This window comes from Triturus cristatus, chromosome 12 (assembly GCF_964204655.1).
Source record: "Triturus cristatus chromosome 12, aTriCri1.1, whole genome shotgun sequence".
Lineage (NCBI taxonomy): Eukaryota > Metazoa > Chordata > Amphibia > Caudata > Salamandridae > Triturus > Triturus cristatus.
Window position 1 is genome coordinate 685184292 of NC_140595.1, and position 24911 is coordinate 685209202.

Sequence of the window (24911 nt, forward strand, 5' to 3'; positions counted from 1 at the left end):
GAGTTAGACCAACAACCCTGAGAGCCATGACGGGTCGTGATCGGCACCTTAGCCTCCATATGCTGGGCGCTGCAAAACAAACAGTAGCCCTTTACTGGAAGAAGCCGGAGTCGCCCTCCGTAAACGTGTGGTTTACCCGTCTGTGGCAAGTGGTGGCGATGGAGTCTCTCACGGCGCGTCTACAGCTTCGAGACACCAAATATAAGAAACTCTGGAAGCCCTTGGTGGACTACCTGGGGCGGCTAGAGCATGCTCGCTTGCAGCCGCCACGACTTCGAGCCCTGAAGCTCTTCGATGACGTGCTGGTTCCCACGGACCCGGGGGGGTTCTGGAACACCGCAGGGGGTATATAACATAACTCACTAGCGAGAGCCGACCCGGAGGGAGGGGGGGAGACCCTGCTGTTAGCGGACTATACCCTGGAAGGCCCCCCATCTGCTGGTGATAACTGAGCGCGCATCTTTCCCCCTCGCCATGACTGTCGCCCTTTGCGATGGTCCACACTCCCTCCCTCCTCCCTTGTTCTATCCCCCTGGTTGTTTGGTCGTCACATTGGCACTCTTTGATGTGGGGGGTGGGGCGATACTTACTGCTCTGTGCATCATTGATGAAAGTTACTTGACTTGTACAGCGCCTTCTCTAGGTGATATTTGCTAGCATATGATGTGACTCTAACATTGCACAACTGGGGCACCCCTACTGTCTTATCCTAACGCTCCCTGCCCGGCTGGCCTGGGATGAGTGTGACATTTCGTTAGCCATGGTTTCTAGCCTTTAAGGACTGTCTCTACAGGGTTGCGGGGTGGGAGGTTTACTGAGGGCTCAACGCCACTAAGGCGAACAACCTCTGAGAGTAAATGTACCTGTGGGGGCCGGTTTCTGGGCGATAGATAATGTTACTGGTGCTAAAGCATATGCCTTTATTCATGCCAATGACTAGTCACCTGCTGCCGGCCAATGTGGTTGTAGGCGAACAAGCTGTGTATGGACTTTTTGCACGACCGTTAAAATCAATAAAAGTTGGTTCAAAAAAAAAAAAAAAAAGGACAGGATATAGCCAGGATTAATTCAGGAGGTCGCGGAGGTCCTCGGGAGCCTCGCACCTACGCGGCCATCTTGGTTGCGCGCTAGGCTCCTCCCCCCAACGGTTGGGAACTTTGAGGGGAGCTTAGTTTAAGCACGTATAGCGGGAAAACGTCAATTAAAAGGTCCGAGTCACGAAACATGAGTAATTTGTTGAAATATGTAATACAGTTGGGATGTATAATCTAATAGTCATGTCTTTTTAAACTTTTAGTGAATCCCTGAAGAAGAGCTATAAGTTAAGCTCGAAATGCATTGGAGAACAATCACTAAGGATATGAATATCGTATAAAGCATGCAACAGAAAGAGGCTTGTGGCACATCTGCCGTTTTAGAAGCTAACTATACGATTGATTACCGTGTAACTTGATGAATGAAGATTAACAGTTTGGAATACTTGGAATAAATGGATTTAACATTTGAGCAATTTGGTGTATCTATGATATATTTGTCGGCCTTTAGCAGTGCGTTCGAAGTTGGAGTGCGCAATCGCTTCACTTTTCTTTTCACTTACAGCAGCCGCCAGATTGGCAGAGTGCAGTCTGAGCATGGCATCTGTTCTAACTGGGCACTGTGCTGCCACTGGGGCACCTGTGCATCTCACTCCCTTGGGGAGGGGGTGGGCGTAAATCTCAGAGCTATGTGTCACCTCTGTGTCCGCAGTGTGCACCCTCAGCGTGTGCTTAGTTTGTGGTGATGAATCCGTACCTTGCATATGGACAGGGCGCCACCGAGTAACAGATTGTGCCGAGAGTTGTCCTCCCGAGTGTGCCTGATCAGATGCCCTTAGCTGTCGATACAGCTCCGCTCCTCATTGAACCAACTCTAGGCACATATGTGATTTACTATATACATTACATATTTCGCCTTACTGTGTCAGAGAGAAAAGGTTCGGTTTTAGAAGAACCACCCATCTTATTGAGGGCTACTAATTTGGAGAGGATGAGGAAAGGTAGACATTAATACTCCAACTTGAGTGAGCAAAAGTAATTTCGTAAGGAACTGGAAAGGTCCATATAGGACTTTATAAACCTCAAGAGAAATGCAAAGAGAGACAGCACAAAGCAATCTCCATGCAGAACTCGGTTCAAACCTTTTATAATTAAGGCTTCTTGCAATATTTTCTTAACATTTCAGATTTATCAATATGTGTTTTGCCCATTTTATTTGAACTGCGCTATATTTTTTGTGGGTTCTTTGAAAAAACGAAGTTTTCGAAAGTATTTTTCCTGTAAATTCCCACCCACATTTGGCGGCCTGTAGGGAGTGTGGGCAGAGAGCAGTCACTGGAGCTCAGCCGACATGACATCTTACTTATACTTATGGCTATACATGTACTATCTCCCAGTCGAATTGCCAAGTTGGAACTAAGCTGTGCCTGGTGACATGTCAAAAATATTAAAATGTGAAAGCAAACTCACGTTTTAAATCCACGTAATTAATTCATCAAGTTGGGCTGAGACCCCAAGTCGGTTTTTACATTTGATTGATTAATGTTGGGCCACAGAAAGGGGCGCTGCAAAAAAATAAAAGGAAAAGAGCGTGTGCTGAGAGGAGAGTTAGCAGCCTGATGAGATTAACCACACCACCAAGCAGGCACAGATGTGTTTCTCCATTTCATCCTTTCTATCATGCATCAGGAGAGAGGATGTAGCCGTATGGCTATAGCGGGCGACCTCGAAGCTGGGGAACCGGGTTCGAGTCTCGCCCATGACGCTCAGCATTCTGGGATTCTTGGCAAGTCATTTAATCTCCCCGTGCCTAACAAAACAAGCATTGAAAATGCAATAAGTCTCGCCTTCGATTAAGTTAAAGCCATTTACTTTGCTAATGGTATTGTATAGCAAGGCAAATGGCTTTAACTTAATGAAAGCCGAGACCTATAGCATTAAAAATGCTTGTTTATACATGCCCATAAGAAAGATGCCAAAGAGAAGCATACCTAAGAGTTTGGAAGCGATTATAAAAAGTACAATGCTACGCGACAAGACCTAAAATGGTGAGCTTTACAAATCAGAACAATAAAATTCTGCCTTTCCTGACGATAGAACCCACAGAAAAATAAAACACGAAGATCACTTTGGGGTGAATGGCTATCACACGGACACGCAGAAAGTTCTGAGTGTTTAAATTTCTTGCCAGGGTAACCCAACAGCAAAGTGAAGACGAAATCTCAATAAAATACATTTATGGTGAGGGATAGTAACCTCTGCCAGATAGAGATAACCTCCCTCGTGCACAGATGGAATTAATTTGTACACGAGGGCTGACCTTGTTTGGTAATTCCTTTCCCTCCTCTGATAACGAGCCCGTGACATATAGGTGTCGATCAGTCTACGTCTCGATATGGGCATACAGGTAGGTGGGTCCTTAAAAAGTTGGTTCAAGCCAATATCCGTCAATTCCTTCTCTACATATTGCACCCATCTAATCCTGGTATAGTTCCTGAATTTAAGATGTTACTTATAATAGTCTGGATAAGTGGGACAGTGTCCCTCCGCCAGATAGTGGGCCAGAGGAGGAGTGGCACTAGTTTGATAGCATCCAATATGTAGGGTAAGGCCAGCTCTAAGTGTAAGACGTAGTTGAAATAGGACTGAGGGAGAGAGGTGAAAGCTTTAAGAAATTAATTTTCTATGGCCTGGAGGGAGTCACTAAGTGCCAGCCCCCATACCCCCGCCCCATATAAGGCTGCAGCCTTAGTTTTGGCATGGTAAATCTTTTTCATAGGAATTAGGGGTTTTGCTCCCAATCTTTTTGAGAAAGATTTTAACGCACTCAATCCTCCTCTTCAATAAATTTGGGTTTTACACGTTGAACCTTGTCATGATACACCTTGCTTTTAATTTGCACATCACTCAATCTTTCTTTGACTTTTTCCAATAATCCACCAAAATTATTCCTCTCACTATTACCACTGGGAGCCAGAAAGGAACATCCTTCCCTACCCCTCATAAGACGATAAGGAATAACATCTGTGGTCGAGTGAGGGGTATTAAGGTAGCTCAATAGATTTCCTTGTACGAATGCAGCAACATCCTCATTATTTGCCAAAGCCGCTTGTATGCATTCACTTAGAAATCTGTTGACCCTTTCCTCTTGACCAGTGGCTATAGGGCACAACAGAGGGGCACGTTCTGCCCCAAGGCCACATTTTCCCTGGAACTGCACCATTTTTATATCAAACAAACTGTACTCCATTATCTGACATTAACAGTTTGGGTGATCCTTCAATTTGAAAACACCCCCTCCAAGAATTTGATCATCACATCAGTAGTGGGATTTTTAACAAAGGAATGGTAAAACGTATCAATGATTACAATTAAAAACCTCTTTACTTGATCTAACAGATTATATAGACCTGAGAAATCAATAGAAAACTATTCCAAGGATTCCATGGAATGCTCTGAAGTTTTACTGGCTCACATGACACTTTACAATGTTTGTCAGAATTCACACAAACCTGACCAGTATCAATGAAGTTCTCTATTGCTACATCCATGCCTGGCCACCAATAATGTTTCAGCACTTTCTTGGTTCCAGAAACACCAGGATGTCCATAGTAAGACAGCTTTATAAGCTTGTGTCTAATCCCCACGGGTGGGGAAAATAAATCATGTCTTAACAATACGTTATCATCCAGACTGAATTAATTTGAAACAGGTGCAAAACTTTGTAATCTTGGACCCAAATTCCTTTCACGTGGCAAACTTGTCTTCACATACTGCTTTACTCTCTGCAACTGCTCACCTAACTCGGACATTCTTTCCCACTCAAATTCTGAAATAATGCCCTCACATTTGTCCAACACATCCACCGCAGCAACTACACATTTGTGTTGATCCAAGATAAATTCATCCACTTTCGCTTGTTGGGACAATCTAGATAAACAGTACACAGGGATTTTTTTCCACCTGGAATATGCCGTATTTCAAAGTTGAAGTCCTGCAACCTTGCAATTAATCTCGCCAATCTTGATGATGCTTTTCTAGATCTCACCCCTTCCATCATAAACACCAAAGGTTTATGGTCCGTGAGCAACACAAATGGCTTACCCCATAAAAAGTTCTTAAACAGCCCACACACAGGCCAACGTTTCTTTCTCAATAGTATTATACTGTAGCTCTGAACCTCTCAATGCTCAAGAGATAAAAGAAACTACTCTCTCCTTGCCATTAACCACCTGACTAAACACAGCTCACACACCAGTGGAACTGGCACCAACCGAGACATAAAACTCCCCGTTGGAATCGAAAGTACAAAGTGCTGGAGCAATCAACATTTTAACCTTTCCAAAAGCTTCATTGTGTTTGGTTGTCCAAACAAACGGTACGCCTTTTTAAAAAAAAGTTCTCTTAACAGTGCCACAAAAAAGAAATACCCCTGTACCAATCTGGCACAGTATCTACATTCGGTCCAAACTCACAATATGCCACAAGCACCCTTAATGCAGCTTCATACTCCTCAAGCCGACTCCCCCAAAAGGTGTTTCCTTTTAAAGAAACCATGTCTCTTCAACATGACATTAGGCTCTTCAACAAAGTTTTTCTCAAGTCTTGCAACTGCCTCTAAAAACACATTCCACGACACTCTTCACTCCCAGGAGCCAGAATAGGTTGTAGATTTCCAAAGATTTCTATTGCTGCACTACCCAAAAAAACTGAACAATAAGGCTAGTTTTAGTTCTGGTGCAAATGCTTTGCCATCAATAGCAACAACATCGTATTCAAAAGTTTTAAACCACTTTTTCCACAGAGAGTGGTTTACTAGGCGCTTGTAAATATATGGATGGCTGCTTAAACATTCGCGCATTAGCCATGACACCCTGTAACCAACAATTATATGTCAAAAATGTTTATTGTTAAAATATACTGAAAAACAATTGACACAAATAAACCAATATCACTTACAGTTTGCGCATCACTGACCCCATAGGATGTGCGCACATCATACAACAAATGTTGAAACTGATGCTGAAGAGAAAGCAGATGTGTGCCAATGAGAATCAGAAATTTAAACAGGGTGTGCGTGTCACCGTGAGTAACACCCAGCAACCTTCAAATAATTACATGTGTGCACCAATTACGTTGCACACACCGCATTATGATAATTTAACTGAGTGGGCATCGCAGATCAGAGTTGCGCTTCAAGACTGAAAGAAGTGTGCGCATCACTGACACGCAGTGCTCCGTAAAACACGTCGCTTAGGTTGAAGCCTGTTTGGTTCCTGATCCAAGATGGCCATTAAGCTACTTCCTGTAGCGCAATGACGTTGTTCCTAGAATACAAGCATAGAAAAACAGTCTTCATGCAGCAGTCTTCAGTGCCTCACAGCTGAATACGCATGCGATACCCAGCCACATAATTAAAAAATTAACGGATAACCCACAGGTAACAAACTGTACAGCACCTGTATGGTGAAGTTTAAGATATGAGCGGAAAGCTCTAGTTGGGAACCTGTGACAACTCCAATTTCCAAGTCGTTCAAATTCTTCACCGTCTATATTCAAAATTCCTCACAAGATAATACTCATGGTTTTCCTGATATGATCACAGTGGGTAGACACTTGTACCATCACTAATCAATTATGCTTTGCATGCGTGGGTTCAGATCCCATCCTCATCGCCACTGTAGTAATGTGGCTCAAGAAACTTCACAAAGCCATGAAGTTGTTTAAAATTAGTTTCATCAAGTTTCAGAAATACACCCAGTGGTGGAGAGCAGAGAAACATTGCCAATCACCAACCGATCCTCTTCCTGCCTGCTGCATGTACATTCCATCCTTCACCCCACGTCATTCAGAATGCCACGATCTAAGACATTCTGAATGCACAATGCTAGTTACACAACAGATAACACAACCTTAAAATATGCCAGAAACCTTCATTGACCGAGATGCTGGACTGGCGAGGTGGCCACTTCTGATCAAGGACCAATAATAAACACCTATATTATGGTGCCACATTCAGAAAACCACCACTTCCTGAAAAGAAAGCGCCAAGTTTTCTGAATGTGGCACCATAATATAGGTAACCCGGATTTCCAGCCAGGCAACAGCCCTGGAGCATTCCCCAAGTCACCCTGCCGCTCAGCGGGGCATCTGTTGAGGAGAGGGGGGATGATCCCTTTCACTCAACTATGTGAGGACTATGCTATTCCGGAAACAGAGCGATTGCATATTGGCAACTGTGCCACTGGCTTGTACAGCCAGACAATAAGACCCAAATGCAGAGACATCTTTCTTCATATGTAAAATAGCTAGTATCTACGACCACTGATGGGAGATTGATCTCGGTCCTCTACACCTTTCTTCTGCAACCCACTAGACACACTCACAAGCCAGGCGAGGTTCGTAGGGAGAGGGAGCTTGGACGATCCCTAGATGCTTGTCATACACGCTTCTGGGCCTGCCCGATCCCCTCACCTACCCCCTTAGATCTAGACAGGGAAAAGCAGATCGGTATAGCCGTGGGTGCAGAAATTGAAAACATTCTCTCGCACTCCGGGACAACAGAATCCCCCACTCACCTGAGCTGGCTCCATCACCTCTGGCTCACCTTGGGGATGGAGAGGATCACCTTTTCCCTGACTAATCTAGGGGTATCCTTTGGGGAGCTATGGTGCCCATATATATCACTCCTCAATCAAGAATTTCGAGAATTAACCTGCCCCAAATACCCAAGTCCTACAATTAGCAGAACTAACCCCAACAATGCCTCATGAACACACTGAAGACTTACTCATCATCTCACAAGCCACAAACCAGATTGAGTTTTTGGGGGAAGGGACCAGGGGGACGTTTTATTTGTTACTAATTATCTTTGTAAACCAAACGTACAATACCATACTGATGTTTTATCTGCATTATCCAATTGAGATCAACGCTCTATTTTTTTGGTGTTGAAGAATAAAAAGATTCAAGTCATAAAGAATAATTGTGCCTCTTACTGAGAAAGACCATGGAGCCCATTAGAAGACATCTAGGGCAAATCAAATCTCATGTACAAAACTTCATTCTCCCTGACTAATTAATTCACTGCAGTTCTAAGTGCAAACGGTCACCCAAGAACAGGCTGACCAACCACATCCAGGAGATGGGGGGGGGGGGGGGAGACCGGTGGAAAATTGTTTTCTTTCTAAGTAACCTGAGAAAGGAACAAACCTAGACATCTGTTTAACTACAATGCACTTAAGTCACTCAGGTAAACCTCCAGCATTCTTTGGAAAGGCGGATTCATTCCTTAGTAGAAACACGCAAGAGGAAATTGTGAACCTCTTCCTCGGAAAGTAGCAGAAACAGCAGTGGGCGACACTGCATATGAAGACTTGTGACAGCAATACATTAATTCTGGAAACAGTATGTTCATCATTCAAATTTCTGAAGATCCAGAAAGGCAGAGGATCGTTGATTGTACACGGAAGTTAGTTGGCCACGATCCTTGGAGGTGGAACCCAGAACGTGGCGAGCGTCAGACGTCAGGCCCTGACGAGCGTTGACGAGCCCCGTGGGCGGAGCCAAGCGAAGCGAGCAGTTGCGGCTGTCGGCGTGCAGAGACCGTGAGTGGTGACCATAGAGACCCAGTACCTGTGGGCGAAACCGGCTGCGGCTGTGGCGGTGGTAGGTGGTGAGGGCGGATAGGCAGAGACTGCAACTGCTGTGAAGGCAGGTGCCCTCGGTAGAGCAATATTCAAGTAAGTCGACCCGGGGAGCACTGGGGAGCGTTAGTCTTAAGCCATTGAGAGCTGAGGCCCAAGGTATCGGGTTACGGTCTCTTGGCATTGACGCGTGCTTGTGTTTGTGCTAGTGGCAAGAGGCACAGATCTGGCAGTGATCTGGCACGGAATTCTGTGTAATAGCCATGGAAAGCTCACTTACCCCCTCGTCGCATTGTGCAATTGCCCGTTCTTGCCCTTTCCCACCGCCCCCACGCCCGGTGTATTCCCACTTCTGGTTCTCGCCCGCTGGCTCTCGCTGGCTCTGGTCTCTTATCCCACTTTTGGTCTCGGCCTTCTCGATCTCGCCCCCACTGCACTAGGTCTTTGCTCAGGTCTCCTCCCTCCTTGGCCAGTCAACTAGCCAGTCCCTTGCCTAGGCTGCCTAGCCGCTCGCCAGTCAGTTAGCTCTGCCAACCCTGGTTCTGCTTCCCCCGCCCCCTCCAACACCCCCTGCCGGTCGCCACCATTGCTGACCCTACTGCCCAGAAGGAATCTGGCCCGTGACTGCTGGCCCAGTTCCCCCTCCCCACGCCGCAGCGCTGCGACCTTACCGGCGATTATATCTAGTCTTGACTGCCGGACAGTTGTGGACGCGGCGTTCTGGTGGGAGTTGGGAGCTGGGAGTCCAGCAGGGGTCTCAGGGTTTTCCCCTTGGTGCAGTTTAGGATCAGTTGAAGGGAGGCCGCGGGTTGGGAACTGCAAGCGGTTGTGTAGGGATTAAGAGAGTGGGGGGGTGCCCTTGCGTATGCCTCCGCATACTGCTATAGTCAGCTGCGTTTGTTCTTTTCACCTAGGTCAAGGTCGGGCAAGTCCAGCAATTTTGTCCTGGAGGCAACTGGCCTTTCACGCCTCCACTCGCTTCTGCAAAACACACCCTAGCCCGGTTGGCACAGTTGGCAGTTAAGGGTGCGCCTGACAAAGGGCTCAAGCGAGCTAGCCCAATAATTTATAGATTCTAACAGTCTCGCACAACAACAGAAGCGATGAGATCAGGAAATATGAGAAAAGCACCTCCCACTTCAAAACAAAAGAAATCAAAACGGTTGGCTGCAGTCGTGGAGTGTGCTTCAGCCAACCCGGCGACACCACAGGATCACATGGCCTCATTGAAGGCCCCTAACCAGCTATCAAACGGACGGCAACACACTAACAACAGCAGCTTGCTACCTTCTTATACATCATCTGTGACCACCTCAAAATCCTTTTCGCTTCTGGACTACTTTAAAAAAGCCCCTGAGGCAATTAAGTCTTGCGATCTTAATCAACCCACTGAGACAAATATACAATTGCCTCACTTGTTTCCAATATCATCCAACACCCCGGTTCACACTCCGGACGTTTTCATTTTTGGGCTAGCTCCTGACATTCGGGAAACTGTTTCAGAGAGCATAGTGATCACACCCCAAAAACCAGCTCTAAGTCCTCACCAACTCCCACCATGTCAGCTTTCCCCTCTTCTCGACATGGTTAATCAAGAGTTCTGTCTGAATCAGCAACCCTCCAGGAGCTTGACCTATAATCTAAGCCTCCATGCACCGCAAGTATCTCAATCAGAGAATCTTATGGCTATGTCATCACATAACCCCCAGGAGTTTGAGGTGGCCCCCATCGCGCCCCACTCTTATCTGATCTTTCCACAAATTCACGGTCAAAAAGACTTGGATTCCAACTTTGACACACCCAGCCTCTGCCCACTACAGGTTTCAAGTTTCTTAGAGGGGTCCTCAGAGCTAATTAAGCCTCAACAGTGCCCACCCCCATCTCCAGCAGTAACAACAGCTTATCCAAAGGTCGTAGAAAGTACAGAATCAAATGTCCAATGGTTAGTGGATCTGTCTCTTTCCTTTAAGAACTCTCACAACTCACTCAAAGATTCACCCAACTCTAGATCCAAAACTGACCCAGACCATGACGCCTTCATAACCACGAGTATTTGGCCTCAATTACTTCAGACTTTTCAATCCACAGTCACGGCCCTAAACCATCACTCCGACAAATTAGACATCCAGGTGGACTTATTGAACACTCTAGCATTGTTCACAGCAGGGATTGATAGCAAGCTGGATAAACTGAACAAGCTAATAATGAGTGCGCAAGCGTCCACAAAACTGGTCCAGTCAGTTTGTTGCTGCTCGCCCATTATGGATTCCCTTTCTTCGCTCCCGGTTTTTTTAACTAGTGTATTACACAAAGTAAAGTCGTTGAAGGGTGGTGGCACATCGCCACATCCGGATTAATCTACCCGAACGATCCCAATTCATAATCCAGAATTGGTGAATATTCAGCTACCAACGACTACTGGGTCCCAAACAAGAGGGGAATGTTAACCCTCTATGACACAGACCGTCCATCAAGTTGTCTCTCACCAAGTCCAAGCCACCCCATGTCCGGAGACTCCGTTTGTACAAGTGGTCACAAGCCCACAGACAGCAAACGGGCTTCCCACTTTCATTGACAACAACGTGGCAGGGACTAGTAGTAACCCTGATGCCGTAGCTCCAACTACCTCAGAAATACACCAACCCCCCTCGTTGCCCTGCAGTAAGAGAGAGCGCAATCGTCAGCGATATCAGCTTAAACATCATGAAAGCATGTTCGGTATTCATAGCAGAAAGCACGGATGCAGTGGTTTCCCCCACCGGCGCGAGGTCGTCCTTCTGTTCCCAATTGATAAGTCTTTTTCCATCTAAACAACAAGCTCACAAGGCTCTCTCTAGCCGCCAGTTTTCAATCTCTAGTCGAACCAGGGTATTGAAGAAATCTAAAGACAAAGCTCTGCGGATCCTCAAGACATCCCCAGGTAACAATGAGCACTTGAAAGGGTATAAAACCAACCAAAAATTATTTAGGGTGGCTATACAAATTGATAAACGGCGCCATCTAGGCAAATTTTGGTGTAAACTTCTATGGGAGAGCAAAAACTCCAACTCCAGAAGATTCTGGGCATTAATTAACCGCCAAAACTCCAGGTTTTCTAGATTTGGGTGAGCAAACATTGCAGAAGCTGATTGGTTCGCCTATTTGACAGACCATTTTAGGGCCTCTGAGGTCTTAGAGACTACAGTTTCATGTGCTTCTAACCCAACATTAACAATCTCACATTTGATCTGGAGCAAGCCCACAGACTGTTTGGACCCACGCAGTGAACATCTTCAGGTCAGCCAAGAAACTGTTACCAAAGTTCTATCAAAAGCAAGAACAGACGGCGCTCCGGGTCCAAACGGCCTCCCACAGCCCTTGTTTAAATCAAATATTGACCAATGGTCAAGATACTTAACTAATCTTTTCAACTTCGTGTGGACAAGTTCAACTATACCGGATTCATGGCGAGGGGCAATAATCCACCCGATCTACAAGTCAGGCTCTCATGCCTCGCCAAACAACTATAGATTAATTGCCCTATTAGACATCGAGGTCAAGTTTTATGCTGGAATCCTATTGGAAGAGCTGAGATCTTGGGCCGAGCAGAACACCTACTGACACTGTCCATAATCGTTGACAAAGCATTAGTTACTTCTAGGGTGGTCTTTTGCTGCTTTGTAGATTTTAAAGCCGCATTCGATAGGGTACCAAGGGCTGCCCTTTGGGTAAAGTTGAAAAAATGGGGGATCCCAGCCAAACTTTTGGATGCTATCATCCAATTGCACTCGGGTGCACGTGAAGTTGGGGACCGGGACACATCTCTCTCGGAAAATTATAACATCCAGAGGAGTTAAACAGGGATGTGTGCTGGCCCCCCTCCTTTTTAACTTGTTCATAGCGGACCTGCCTTCTTCCCTTGAAGAAACAAACAGCCATCCTCCCAAGATGGGAGGTGTATCAATAAGTAATCTTTTATATGCCGATGACCTGGTCCTTTTCAGTCTGACACTGGTAGGGCTTCAAAGGCTACTAAATAAACTAGATATATATACCACCACGAATAGTCTAGAGGTTAATCTAAAGAAAACCCAAGTGGTTATCTTTGGTAGAAAACGTTACCGTGGAGGTGGATGTCTGTATAACAACATGAGTCTCACAATAGGCAATGCATATAAATATCTAGGGGTCAACTTTGACTCCAAGGGCAACTTCAATAAACAGCGTAAGGCCATTTCAGTAAAAGCCATAAATCTACAGGTGAATTTCTGCAAGCTTTCAAGATCTTTGTCCGGCCCAAGTCTATCTCCACTACTGGAAGTTATGAGAGCAAAAATTGGGCCGGTATTGACATACGGTGTTCAGATTTTTAGGGGGAAACTAAACTCCACTTTTAACCAACATGTGACCAAAATCTATAAAAAAAACTCATCTGCCCAAAACTGCCTCTGCTGCTCAGATTAGACTTTAATTGGGCTTATTAAATTATGAAATCTCTGGCACGGGATTGTATTTAAATCTGTGCCATAAACTGAGACAAGCAAACACAGGCTCATTGGAGTCTTTAATTTGGCTGGACATCCCCCAGAAAAACCCATGCGGCTCTTATAGCCGTTTTTTTAAGGACTCGATCCAAGAACTGTCTTGCGTGCGCCCTATGGGACCTTAACCCTAGTAGGTTAGTATTTAAAACTAGCATTAAGAAATGTATTCGGATAAGGTCCCCGATTATTGATAAAGCCCACTTTGCCAAACGCAGACATGCATGGGCTACAATCAGCTCGTATGGTCGGTTATCCCCTGCCTCCTACCTATCCTGCAATTACTCCTGGCACCTAAAACTTAGTTTTATGGCCGTCAGACTGGGCGAGTGGCAATTTTTAAAGGACATGCCCGCCTGGCGCCATTTGTCAGAGGACGTAATGTGCAGAGGGTGCGGCATGACCCCTGAAACCCTGGTTCACATAGTATGCCTTTGTCCCACTTTTATGTCACTACGTAGACGTAAATTGAAAACTGAGTGGAACAGGCTGGGAATCCGGTCGTGCAGACAAGCAATTATTGCAGCATTAATGCCAGAAAATACAGCTCTAAATATTGCTTTTACAATCTTTATACGACATGCATACCGCACCCTCAGGCTATAACGGGAAGGGTTTGTCATCATGCCCTCTTTTAGGAGCTATCCCTTACCACATTGCAATCTTTTTAATGCTGCTAAAACTGATCTTATTTGACTGCTCTCCTGTATATTCTGCTGCTACTCTACGAAACATTGGATTGCAGTTATGGCTGATTGTTAATACCTGAAATCGAATGTATTTTAATTGTCATTGTCATTGTTATTTGCATATTCTGCTCTTTTATCATTAAATCACCAGTGTAGTTTTTTAATGTAATTTGAAGTTTTTAAGAATTAGTGCTCTTATGTTATGGTTCTTTTTATAATGTGTATCGCTGCTGTAATTACGAGGTGTTCTTTGAAGGATATTTTTTATATCCAAATAAAGTAGAATAACGAGCGCCTAGTGGACCATCAAGTAATGTGCACGATATCAACTAGTACACATCATGTGCCACGGTAAGTGGTGTCACCCACCACAAATGTGGGAATTAAAGGTCTTGCCTAGGGAGTGATAAATGGTGCGTGAACCGCACTACTCGACAGGTGCGCCAGTTATGTAAAAGGTTTGAGTAAGTCCCCTTAAGACTTTATGCACACCACATGCACCTGAGCCAACAATGCTTTCAGCAGTCCAGATTCTGCTCATTTCCCTGCACACACAAGCTGCCCACAGCTCTCGCAAAATTTGAGTAGGTCATGTGACAGCCTTCGCCAGTCTCCTCCCTGTGTACAAAGCTCCCATTTCCATCGCCGCACCTGCATGATTTGGATACATTTGTGTGGTGGCATCAACGACCAGACCTGTATGGCACCTACTAGATTTGGGTAACTGCGTGCGTGCAGAGCTACTTTGTTTCCAGTGCCTGCTCTAGATAGACTCCATTTTAATCGCTTCAGCCGGCTCCAGAGAGTTTGCATAGCTTTCAGTACATTAATAAATGCCACAAGCACAAAGAGTATGTAGACTTACAAATTATCTACCCGTCCATCTGAGGCGCTGCACGCCACCCATGGGGTCCAAACTACTACAGCTCTGTCGAGGAATAGACATTGTTTGACATTCTAGGGCTGTCTCTCCCTACCTGCACCAACAGTATCTTATATAGCTCGTTTTCACTGCCTGCATGTCCTTTGGGACCAAAGAGGTGGAAAGAAAACAGGCATCCTCGGGGCTGGAAAAAGCTTCAAATTGACATGACGTGAAAAAAGCAAATAGCACAACACAGCAGGAAAACATCAAGTGGGTAGCGAAGCACACAATGCCAAGTGGGCAGGTGTACCCAGACTGACAAGGGCCGGTGGGAATAGAGCACCAGTTGGCAAGAGAGGTGGGGCCAATGGCACAAAAATGACAGATGGTGACAGGAATCAATCCAATGGGGAATAGGGGATACGAGACGCAGGCTGATGAATGCCCCTACAAGAGAACAGTACAATATTGTTTAGCACTAAGTGCACCCTGCTTAAAACAGGCCAGTTCTCACTGCCAGACACCCCATTAGGTTAAAGGAATGGAAAAGGACAGCAGTCACAGTGCTGTAAAAAGGGTAAACACAACACAGTGTGAATAAAGTTAAGCAGATGGCACAACATACTGAAGGTACAGCAGTACAATATACAGAGGGGCAGGAGGCCACAGAACATTCAAAGAAAGAGGAGGGAAGACCAACCAAAGCCCTTCAATGGGGATGGGGGGCAGGCCCAACTAGATGCGAGGGTCATGGCCAAGTACCTACGTGGGTGGGGTACGGCTGACATGGTGGTAGTCCATAGTGTGACTACAGCCGGGTGCATAGATATCAAAATGGACACAGGATGCACAGGCACAATCCAACAAATAAAGGGATATTTTAACGAGTGACACGCATCGCATTCCGTACAGCAGAAAAGGGAAGAGGCAGATTGGTTAGGGTAAAGTCTTTTCTATGGATTGATGGGATCGGACACTGGCAGGAGGGGCCAAATGGAACATTTTGAGAGATTGACTGGATTTTGGGATAATTATGGTTCTTGTTCTCCTCCTATGCAGCCGTATTCAAGGTTTAACTTTTCCCACTGGGATAAACCTCTGTTGCTAGACACAGATGGATTCCAACTTCACTTTAGGGTCAGAAACCAAAAAATGCTCAGCCTGCACATTACGGAAATGCAACATTTCATACTTGGGACGGATCCGCTTGATTAATCAAGGACCTCATTAAGCAAAAGACTGATGAAAACTGAGGGAGAAAACCAAATCTAAACATATTTTGCAAAACGTTCTATCCCTAAACATCTTTTTGAATAACTTTGTTTTACTATGTATTCAATTATTTTGGCCAAACCATCTTTTTATCAACCTGAACATCCACTTAATATCAATTTTAGTGCATCTACAAGTTCAAAAATTATATAAAAATAAAACTATCTATGTTCTACATATTATTCCTCTTACATACGAGTACTTGGAGGACAACCATGCCAACACTCACAGCCACATACCATTTCACCTTCAAGAATAATTTTGCCCGTAAGTCTATCAACCATGACAAACGCAAAGCATACATACAACTGCTTAACGGAAGAAACTTTTTTTTTTATTTTAGAAAACTTTAAAAAAGCACAAATAAGGCCCTGTAGCGGCATCAAAACATGTCACATTTACACAGATTAAAATACAATACATGCTGAGAAGCAGTGGCATGTCTTTATCAGGAGTCATGCGCGAGGTCGAGAGTGAGCAGCACAGTGAGTACATTAAAAGATTAGTGAGCTAAAAGGACAGACATGTTTTCATCTTTCTACAGTCAGTCCCTTGCTTCAGATGTATTTGCTTAGGTAAGCAAAGTTCAAACTACAGTTATTAAAATTGCATTTTTCAAAGCAGTCCCTTTATTTAGATGTGCTTGCTACAGTCAATAAAGATTAAACAGGTACGCTAGTAAGGGAATATCAAGTACTACAGAATTTGTTCAGTAAGCGAGGTTTCAGAGCACATTTCAATAAGTTAAAGGATTTGAGCAGCATGACAGACACATGTAGGAGGTTTCACACCTTAAGTGCACGCCCTATAAAAGGTCAGTAGGTGAGCTTTTCTTAAAATGCCGGCTCTGGAGGCAAAGATTAGCTCTGCCTCTGGCGATAACGTAGCCCACAGAGAAGGACAGTTTCAACGAAAGATGTTTGGTTGTATTCATTTGCAGTGTCTTATATCTTGAACAGGCAGTTTTATAAATATAGAGTGCATTAATTTGGAATTATGTTAACAAAAGAAGGACCGGTGATTTATAGTTGCATTTAAGCAAGTTTGTCACCAGGCTGGTCGTAGCATTCAAGGTCGCCTTTAGCAGTATATGGCTTTTCTTTCATAGACTAGCCAGAAGAGAATTTAAACAGCCATGGGAGGAAATAATGAAGTATTCCACTGTAGTTTGTTTAGCCATTTGGACGTCTGAAAGGCCTGCAGTTACGGAAAAATCAGAGTTGACAAAATGCTTCTTTAGCCATATTCTTGATATAGACTCCAAGGTTGAGTTTCCATTTAAAATATTAGTCCAACGGACTTGGTGGATTCAGCAATTTGAGGATCAAACTCCGCAGACTACTGGTGAAGTAGGGAGTAAGGTTTTGAAGACTAAGAGAAAATCCATTTTTAATTAATTTAGTTTTAGGTGTCAATCTCTTACCCATTTTTTACTGTTGGATAGGCAGGAAGATAAGATCATATGATCAGCATTGGTAGAGGTTCTAAGGTATAGTCTATACAAGTAGAGAAGATACTGAAGCCCTAAATTAGTTACAAGTTCTGGAAGTTGTTAAATATACATACTGTGTCTTAAAGGTGCCATTACTGAGCCCTAGGTATGCCACAGGTCAGAGGGGTATTGTTTAGGAAGAGACTGACCAGTTTTAACCCACTGACATCTGTTTGTTTTCAAGATATGATTGGAATCGTTTTAGAGCCTTTCCTCAAGAGTATGGAGGAGCATTTTATGGTCCACTGAACCAGAGGGCGAGGCCAGGTCTTTGAAAAAAGGTTCAGAACTAAAGTATCATCAAAAATGTTTAATTGTCATCAATTAAGATCCACCAATGATAATTATGTGCGGTGCCATGCACGGAGACCCGTTTGAAAATAACCGTACGGTTGTTTTTTTCAGACCGTTCTTCTTCTGGGACACTCAAAGAACATTAGTAAAGGTAAGCTGGTGGTGGGGAAAACATTATCATTTGGGATAGCCGTAGATTTTTTAAGCAAGGGTATGACATGTTCTCTTTTGAGTAGGTAAACACATACCCATGTTCTAAAAACAAATTGATAATTTCAATCGAGTCTGGAATTGGAGCTGGGCTGATTTTCTTTCGAAAGTGAGGTAGTATATGGACAGCTGAATAGTAGAAAGGTTTCATTTGCTTAATGGTGTTTTTAAGGAACTCTTCTGTAACTAGCTAAAAGCTAAACTATGGAGGTATTTGTTTTCTTGGTGATAACCATTTACGGAGAATCAAAGGTGGAGGAGCAGCAGAAATCTTGTGTGATCATCTTGATTTTATTGTGTAAGATTTGGTGAACTCACCACGTTATTTGCCCAAATTTCAAAATTGGATGTTGAAGTGAAAGATTCTTTAAGCACATGAAAGTGTTTCCTTTGTCTGTTTTAGCCCCATTTATTTGGCTGCTTAAATAGTGTTGCCCAGAATTACATTTTGTCTTGTAAACAGCTCGTTCGGATTGTTTTGAATAACTTTGTTTAAAATGTACTACTTGTTTTTTAAAATATAATGAAATATTATAGTTAACCGTATTTATAAAATGTTATTTGCTAGTAGTGAACACATCTTGAGCGATAAAACCGTTGTGTCAAATTATAAATAAATGTTTTAGCCAAAATGATGTTCCTGAGTAAATAACTGCAGTAGTGCAATTGGTCTAAGGTGTTGGAGCAAAACCTAGGTCAATGTAAACATGTTTTAGAAAAGAAAAGCTAGCAAAATATGTTTAGGGAAACAATTTTAAAACAAAACATTTTCACCTTGTATCACATGCTACCTGATGAAAAACACCACATACCATCTAGCAAGAATGTCATTCTAGGAAGCGGCAAACAAAAAACTGCATGCAAGATAGCCTTGTAGGGGACATTGGCTGTTTAAGAGGAGAGAAGTCAAAGGTAGATCACAGTGTGGAGTCAGAGGAGAGCAGGTGCAGAAGGAGTTCAAAAAGGAAAGGTGAAAGTGGACACAGCCATGAGGGTGATTACAAAATTGGAAAGGGCACAGAGCGGGGGGGGGCAATGGAGAAGAGCATAAAACCATGGAATGGGCCTGTTGGAGAGAACACTAAGGCGATAGTGTATAAGAAGATGACCGGTGAGAGAATCAGGGGAGAGAGAGTGTGCAGAGAAGGGGGTCAGAGACTAGACTTGCAGTCAGGGTTGAAGGCAGAGAGAAAGAGCACAGAAAGGATGGTCAAAGAGGAAAAGGCACAGATGCACTGTTCTCCCACTATCGAGTATATACTGTTTGTGATATAACATACTGACTGGTAAAGCACGCTGATGTCAAAAGACTTGAGCTACGCTATAGAAAATCACAAATAAATTTCAATGTGTCTGGCCTGCATTTTGAGCGCTGACCAAAACTTTTTCAAAAGGACTGCTGCAGTAAGAAAAAAAGGACTCTGTAAACAATGTACCTAGGAGATAACATATTTACTAAGGTGTACTTTTGAGATGGAAAATAACCCATCATGTAATTGCTAATGTATTTATGTAGGGCTTATGACCCCTGATGAGGCATCAAATGGATTGTTTGGCAAATAGCAAGCTGCTCCGAAACCAAAGATTAGTAGTTAGAAAAATGTTTTTTTTTTTTTTGTGCATTTGTTGTGTTAGGTTTGTGCTCTTTATTTCATGCATGTTCAGTAGAGTGTGGAGTAGGGGTAGAATAATAGGGACAGATGGAATGGAACAGGGCAATGCAAGCACTCTCTACAACGAGGAAAAATACATCAAAGAGCCAACAGGATGAAGTGAGAGTGTAATGATCCACTAAGCGGAGCCAATATATATTATGAAAAATATACATTGCTGAAGTGACGTCAGTGGAATTGGTGAGTGTGGAGGGGATCAGAGGAGAGAGGGGGATCGGGTGGTGCAGGAGGGGCACAGAGAATGCAATGGGATAAAGATATGAGGAACTGGTTAGAAGAAACAAGAACCACAAGTCACAGGGGTCAGGATGGAAAGTATGTGCGAGTTCAAAGATGAGTCATGCAAGGGGATAAGGATATGAGGAACTGGTTAGAAGAAACAACAAGAACCACAAGTCACAGGTGTCAGGACGGACAGTATATGGGAGTTCAAAGAGGAAAGTCATGCAAAGTTAAATGAGTACGAGGAGGAGGTCAAACTTAAGAGGACAATAAAAACAATACAACGAGAAGTGGTCCTACTTGGAGGCAGAATAGGAAAGGACATACAGAAGGGTAAAATAATGGGCATACGGTGGGATTAAAGTAGAGAAGATAAAGGGAGGGTGATAAACGGGCACGGAGTGTGGTGCCAGGTTCTCGAGTCCAGGCCTCTGTGTTTATCCTCAATGTCATAGGTTCGAATCCTCGCACATCCCTTTGCCTTTCACTTTGTGTCAATGAGATAAATATTACTCAGTAGGGTAACAATAACAATAAACAATTGTTATTCTGCCTAAATGGATGCTTGTGCGTTTTAGAAATACATGTTATGTTATATATAAATACCACTCAAAGGGGAACAATAAGGTAAGAAATGTTCGGGGGGGTGTAGAGGACCCAGATGGTGGTCAAAGGCCAAGAAAGCACGAGTGAGGTCAATATGTAAGACAGCATGGGTCAGGTCAAAAGGAAAAAGAGCAAGGGTGAAGTCAGAGTGGCGAGCTAAAGTCAGGAGAGGTTTAATATTGTCAATAGACATGCATTATACAGCTTCCCCAAAGCTACCGTCTACGTTAATTCCGTTCTCACCGGGTCCCGGCCTTGTCACCCATGTCGCTCACGCACGGGGGCGCGCCTCCGCTTCGTCTGCCGCGCGTTCCCGTCCGTCCGTTCCTTGAGTTCACGCGGGGATCCGGTCGCTGTTTACCAGCAGAAGCCCAGGATGCCCCTGGCTGGTCTCACGCCACGGCCCTTCTGCCAGCTGATTAGGGCGCTGAGTGTTTCACACAGATGCGCCCCTCGGCTGCTGATAGCAGCTGGATTTGGATACTTGCGCCTGGGCCTGCCTCCCTTCCAACTGATTGGTGAGCTTGGAGGTCACGCGCGAGGGTTCTCTTCGGCCGCTGATAGGTGCACTCGGGGGGTCGCGCGTTACGACCGATGGCCTCTAGAGCCTCTGTCAAGACTCTGCAGAGACCCCAGCAAGGCTCGAGCTTAGTCCGTGCATTCCGCCCTTCCGCTGATGGGCGGCTCCCGCTACCAATCTAATCCCGCCCTCGGCGAACTCTCCAATCAAAAGGGGGGCGGGCACCGACGTCAGCGCAAGATTTGGCAGGCTGGGGGCGCGAACCAGAGATGAGACTAGGGAGGAGGGGGCACCGATGAACGAGGAAAGGAGAGCTTGTCAATGGATTATTACCTTAGTGACCATCCCTAATTGACCATCAATATAACCTTATAGACTCCCCCACTACCAAAAGACAGCAACCAAGCCAAAAGGAGCAACTCAGTTGATCACCTGTTTCACCAACCCGTTGATCACTAGTGAGTCAGTGACACCTTCCAGTGACCACACATCAAGATTATGCTGCTGGTGATTAACACACACTGTGATCACGACTAGAGGCCCACATTTGTGAACGTACGGACCGATTCACTTATATAATTTTACAGTGAGACCTTTAGGTGTCTTCTTCTTTGCAAGCAATCATTGCAGTGAAAAAATATAAACAAACGCAAACTGCTTTTATTAATTGGAAAGGGCTTCATTATATTTTTACGTGACTTTTGTTCACGATTCAAATGCCTAATCTTTCAATAGCCTGCATTGTGATTTGGATGTTGGAATTACGCTAGGTCCCTACTTCGGTTCTAATTTACTCTGCTCACTGTATTAATTTGCTGGTTTATCTGCCTCAGCCTCTAAGGAGGATGTCGATGAATTAATACTCCTATGATGCAGTATTTTAATGTCCCAGCATGTACAAATATTAAGAAAATCACCTAAAGCCGGTATTTTCCACCTTATATGTACATATTTAGAATAGTGATACAGCGTTTTCTGTGCCCATTTGCTTATCATAGGTCTTCCGACTGAGAGGTGATTGGAGTTAATCTTTGCATCCAATCGAATATCAATTAACAATGTAACCCATATAGGTACACAATAAGGACCAGGAACCGATAGCCAAGTTAATGAAAGTTTATTACAAAGTAACAATCAAGTGCAAATACACTATTCGTAATACCATGCTGTAAAGATACAGAATAACAATTTGAAGTCCCAGATGCCTGAAGAAATTTAGGCAAACTAGTATCAAACAAACAAGCAATTTGGTGACTGCGATACAGAATAGTAGCAACAAAATCTGGTGCTCAGAAAATAGTCTAAGACTCTCTCGCCTATACATCAGTAATCTAGAATTTCAAAGTCCTGAGGATGGTTAGGTACTAAGAGAACTCTTAAGCAAGAAAGTGGTAGCATCTCAGAAGCTCAGTCAATAGTCTTCTATGGGTCAGGGATACTGATAGCCTAAACCATACTTAAGCAAAAATCAAAAGAAAACATTGAGGTCTAAACCTCTCAACATCCGATCAGGTAGTAGGAATCAAGGAAGGTGTCTGCAAGGAATTCGCAAGATAGGTAGGAAGGGATCGCTCTCTCTCTCTGAAGGAAACGGAAAGAAGTCTGGCGTCTCTGGGGGGATGAACACTATATTATAACAAACAAATTCAATCAATCAATCAATCAAAGCTTTATTTCGACATAAAATATCATAAAAGCACAAATGTACATAAAACACAGTTCATAGAAATACATTTTAAAAACATGTTGTAAAAGAATCTTTTTTCTTTGTATACAATAAATATTTAAAAATGTATTAAACTTTGACAGCTTTAAGAATAAACGAATAATCAACTGGAACTAATTAACCTCTGCCTGATCAGCCATGCCCAGCCTAAAAGTTTAGCCACCCCGCAAACTATAGTAGTGTTTGCATCCGTTTTAAGGATTCTCAGAGCAACAAGGTGGTCCCTTGTTCCTAACTGCAGACAAACGGGCCTGAGCCATTTCGTTCTGGGTTTCGCATATGCTGGACAAGCAAAGAAGAAGTGGGAGATATTCTCAGTAGCGCCCGGGCAAGTTGGGCAATCCAAGGGAGTCTTATGTGGGGGATTCCACTTGCTTGTACGGTCGCGAAGGGGAAGAGTCCCAAACCTAAACTGGATAAAGAGTGATCTATCCTTGGGCTTCGTAATGAAGTCTAAATAGGGTTCTAAATAGGGCATAAGCTTGTGCTGGCGGAATGCCTCTGTCAGACTACCAAGATTGGGGTCTCTTGACTCCAGAGCATCAACCCATGGCCAAAAAGCTCTTTTGGTTTCTTCCTTGGATAATGATGCCCCATAATCCCGATCGGTTGTGAGGCCTGTTGCGACCAAGAGCTTCTTAATATTCGTAAGCCACCCGATTTTGAGGGCTCCTCGTAGATTCATGACCTCTCTTAGGCCATCAGCATAGTTAGAGAGCTCGAGGGTGCGCCACAACCGCGCCCAATATAGCAGAGGACGTAGAGTGGCTAAATCTCTAATAGAGCGCCTACCAAGATCGCTCAATAACGGTTTCGTCGGGGTTCCCCTTGGGAGCGATACGAGGTCCCTAAAGAACCTGTTTTCATTGGTCACAAGGGCATCTACACAACAAAAGCCCCATAATTCTGCGCCATAGAGAGCACTACCTACCGCCTTTGCAGCGTATATATCCAGGACTGGGGCAATGGGTTTGGTAGTGGAGGCACGTAATTCCTTTCCCAGAACTCCAACTACCCGCCTATGGGTTAACACCATTTTATCAATGTGAGGCTGCCACTTGAGTTTGTCAGAGATTCTGATCCCCAGGTAATCGAACTCTTTGACACGCTCAAGTGGTTTCCCATCCAAAGTCAAGGTGGATCTGAAGGATCTGGTTGGGTTAAAATAGAGGAGTTTGGTTTTGGAGGTATTGATGACAAGGCCTCTCAACTCGCAAAACAAAGAGAAGCGATCTAAAAGCTTCTGCAGTCCTGCTGGTGTTTTTGATATTAGAAGCGTATCATCCGCGAAGAGAAGGGCGGGATCTTTGTCACCCACCAGAGCGGGGACATCAGCTTCAGCTTCAAGCAGGAAAGAGTCTACGCCGTTCACAAACAGTGTGAAGAGCGTGGGTGCCAACACACAACCTTGGCGAACCCCTCTATTCACCGGGATTTTATCAGTTTTTTGTTCCTGAGACCCCCATCTGATGCGAGCAAAGTTATCTTCATGCATCCGAATAAGAAGGTTCAGGATATATGATGGAATCCCCATCTTCTCCAAGATCAGCCACAGGCGATCACGGGGAACCAGATCAAAGGCGGTCTTAAGATCGATAAACGCCAGGTAAAGGGCGCCCTTACCAATAGTGACCACCTTCCAGTATAGGAGCACTAGCCTAAAAGCCTGATCAATTGTACTTGTGCAGGCCCTAAAGCCTGCCTGGAACTTTGTCATAATGCCATTTTCGTCCACCCAAGAGTGGATCCTCTCCAGGAGGACCCTACCAACCAATTTCTGTCCGGTATCTATGAGACTAATTGGGCGGTAGTTCGCTGGGTCCCCCCTAGAGCCCTTCTTGAAGATGGGAATTACTTCAGCTCCCTTCCATGATTCGGGCACCGGTGAGCCTTCCAACAAAGCATTAATAAAAATCGCAAAATACGCAGACCATCCATCAATATTGGCTTTGTATAGGTCACCCGGGATACCATCTGGTCCCGGGGCCTTTGCAGGTACAATTTTATTAATAGCTATCTCAACCTCTTTCTTCTCAATCCTGGAAAATAAAAGCTGATCTGGATGAGCGGCTATGATCCCCGTTCGAGTGCAAGGGTCCCCCACATGCTCCACCCCTACATATAGATTCCTAAAATGGTCAA

The 24911-nt window shown here is 44.4% G+C and overlaps 1 protein-coding gene across 1 annotated transcript in view; it reads right to left on the reverse strand.

Annotated features, from left to right (window-relative positions):
* ARRB2 (arrestin beta 2) overlaps positions 1-21223 on the reverse strand; it is a 347548-nt gene extending 326325 nt beyond the window's left edge. The window contains exon 1 of the mRNA XM_085638335.1: positions 20767-21223. Within this exon, the coding sequence (XP_085494461.1) occupies positions 20767-20789 (23 nt within the window). The 5' untranslated portion in view covers positions 20790-21223. The remainder of the gene's footprint in view (positions 1-20766) is intronic.
* Between the last annotated feature and the right edge of the window lie 3688 nt (positions 21224-24911).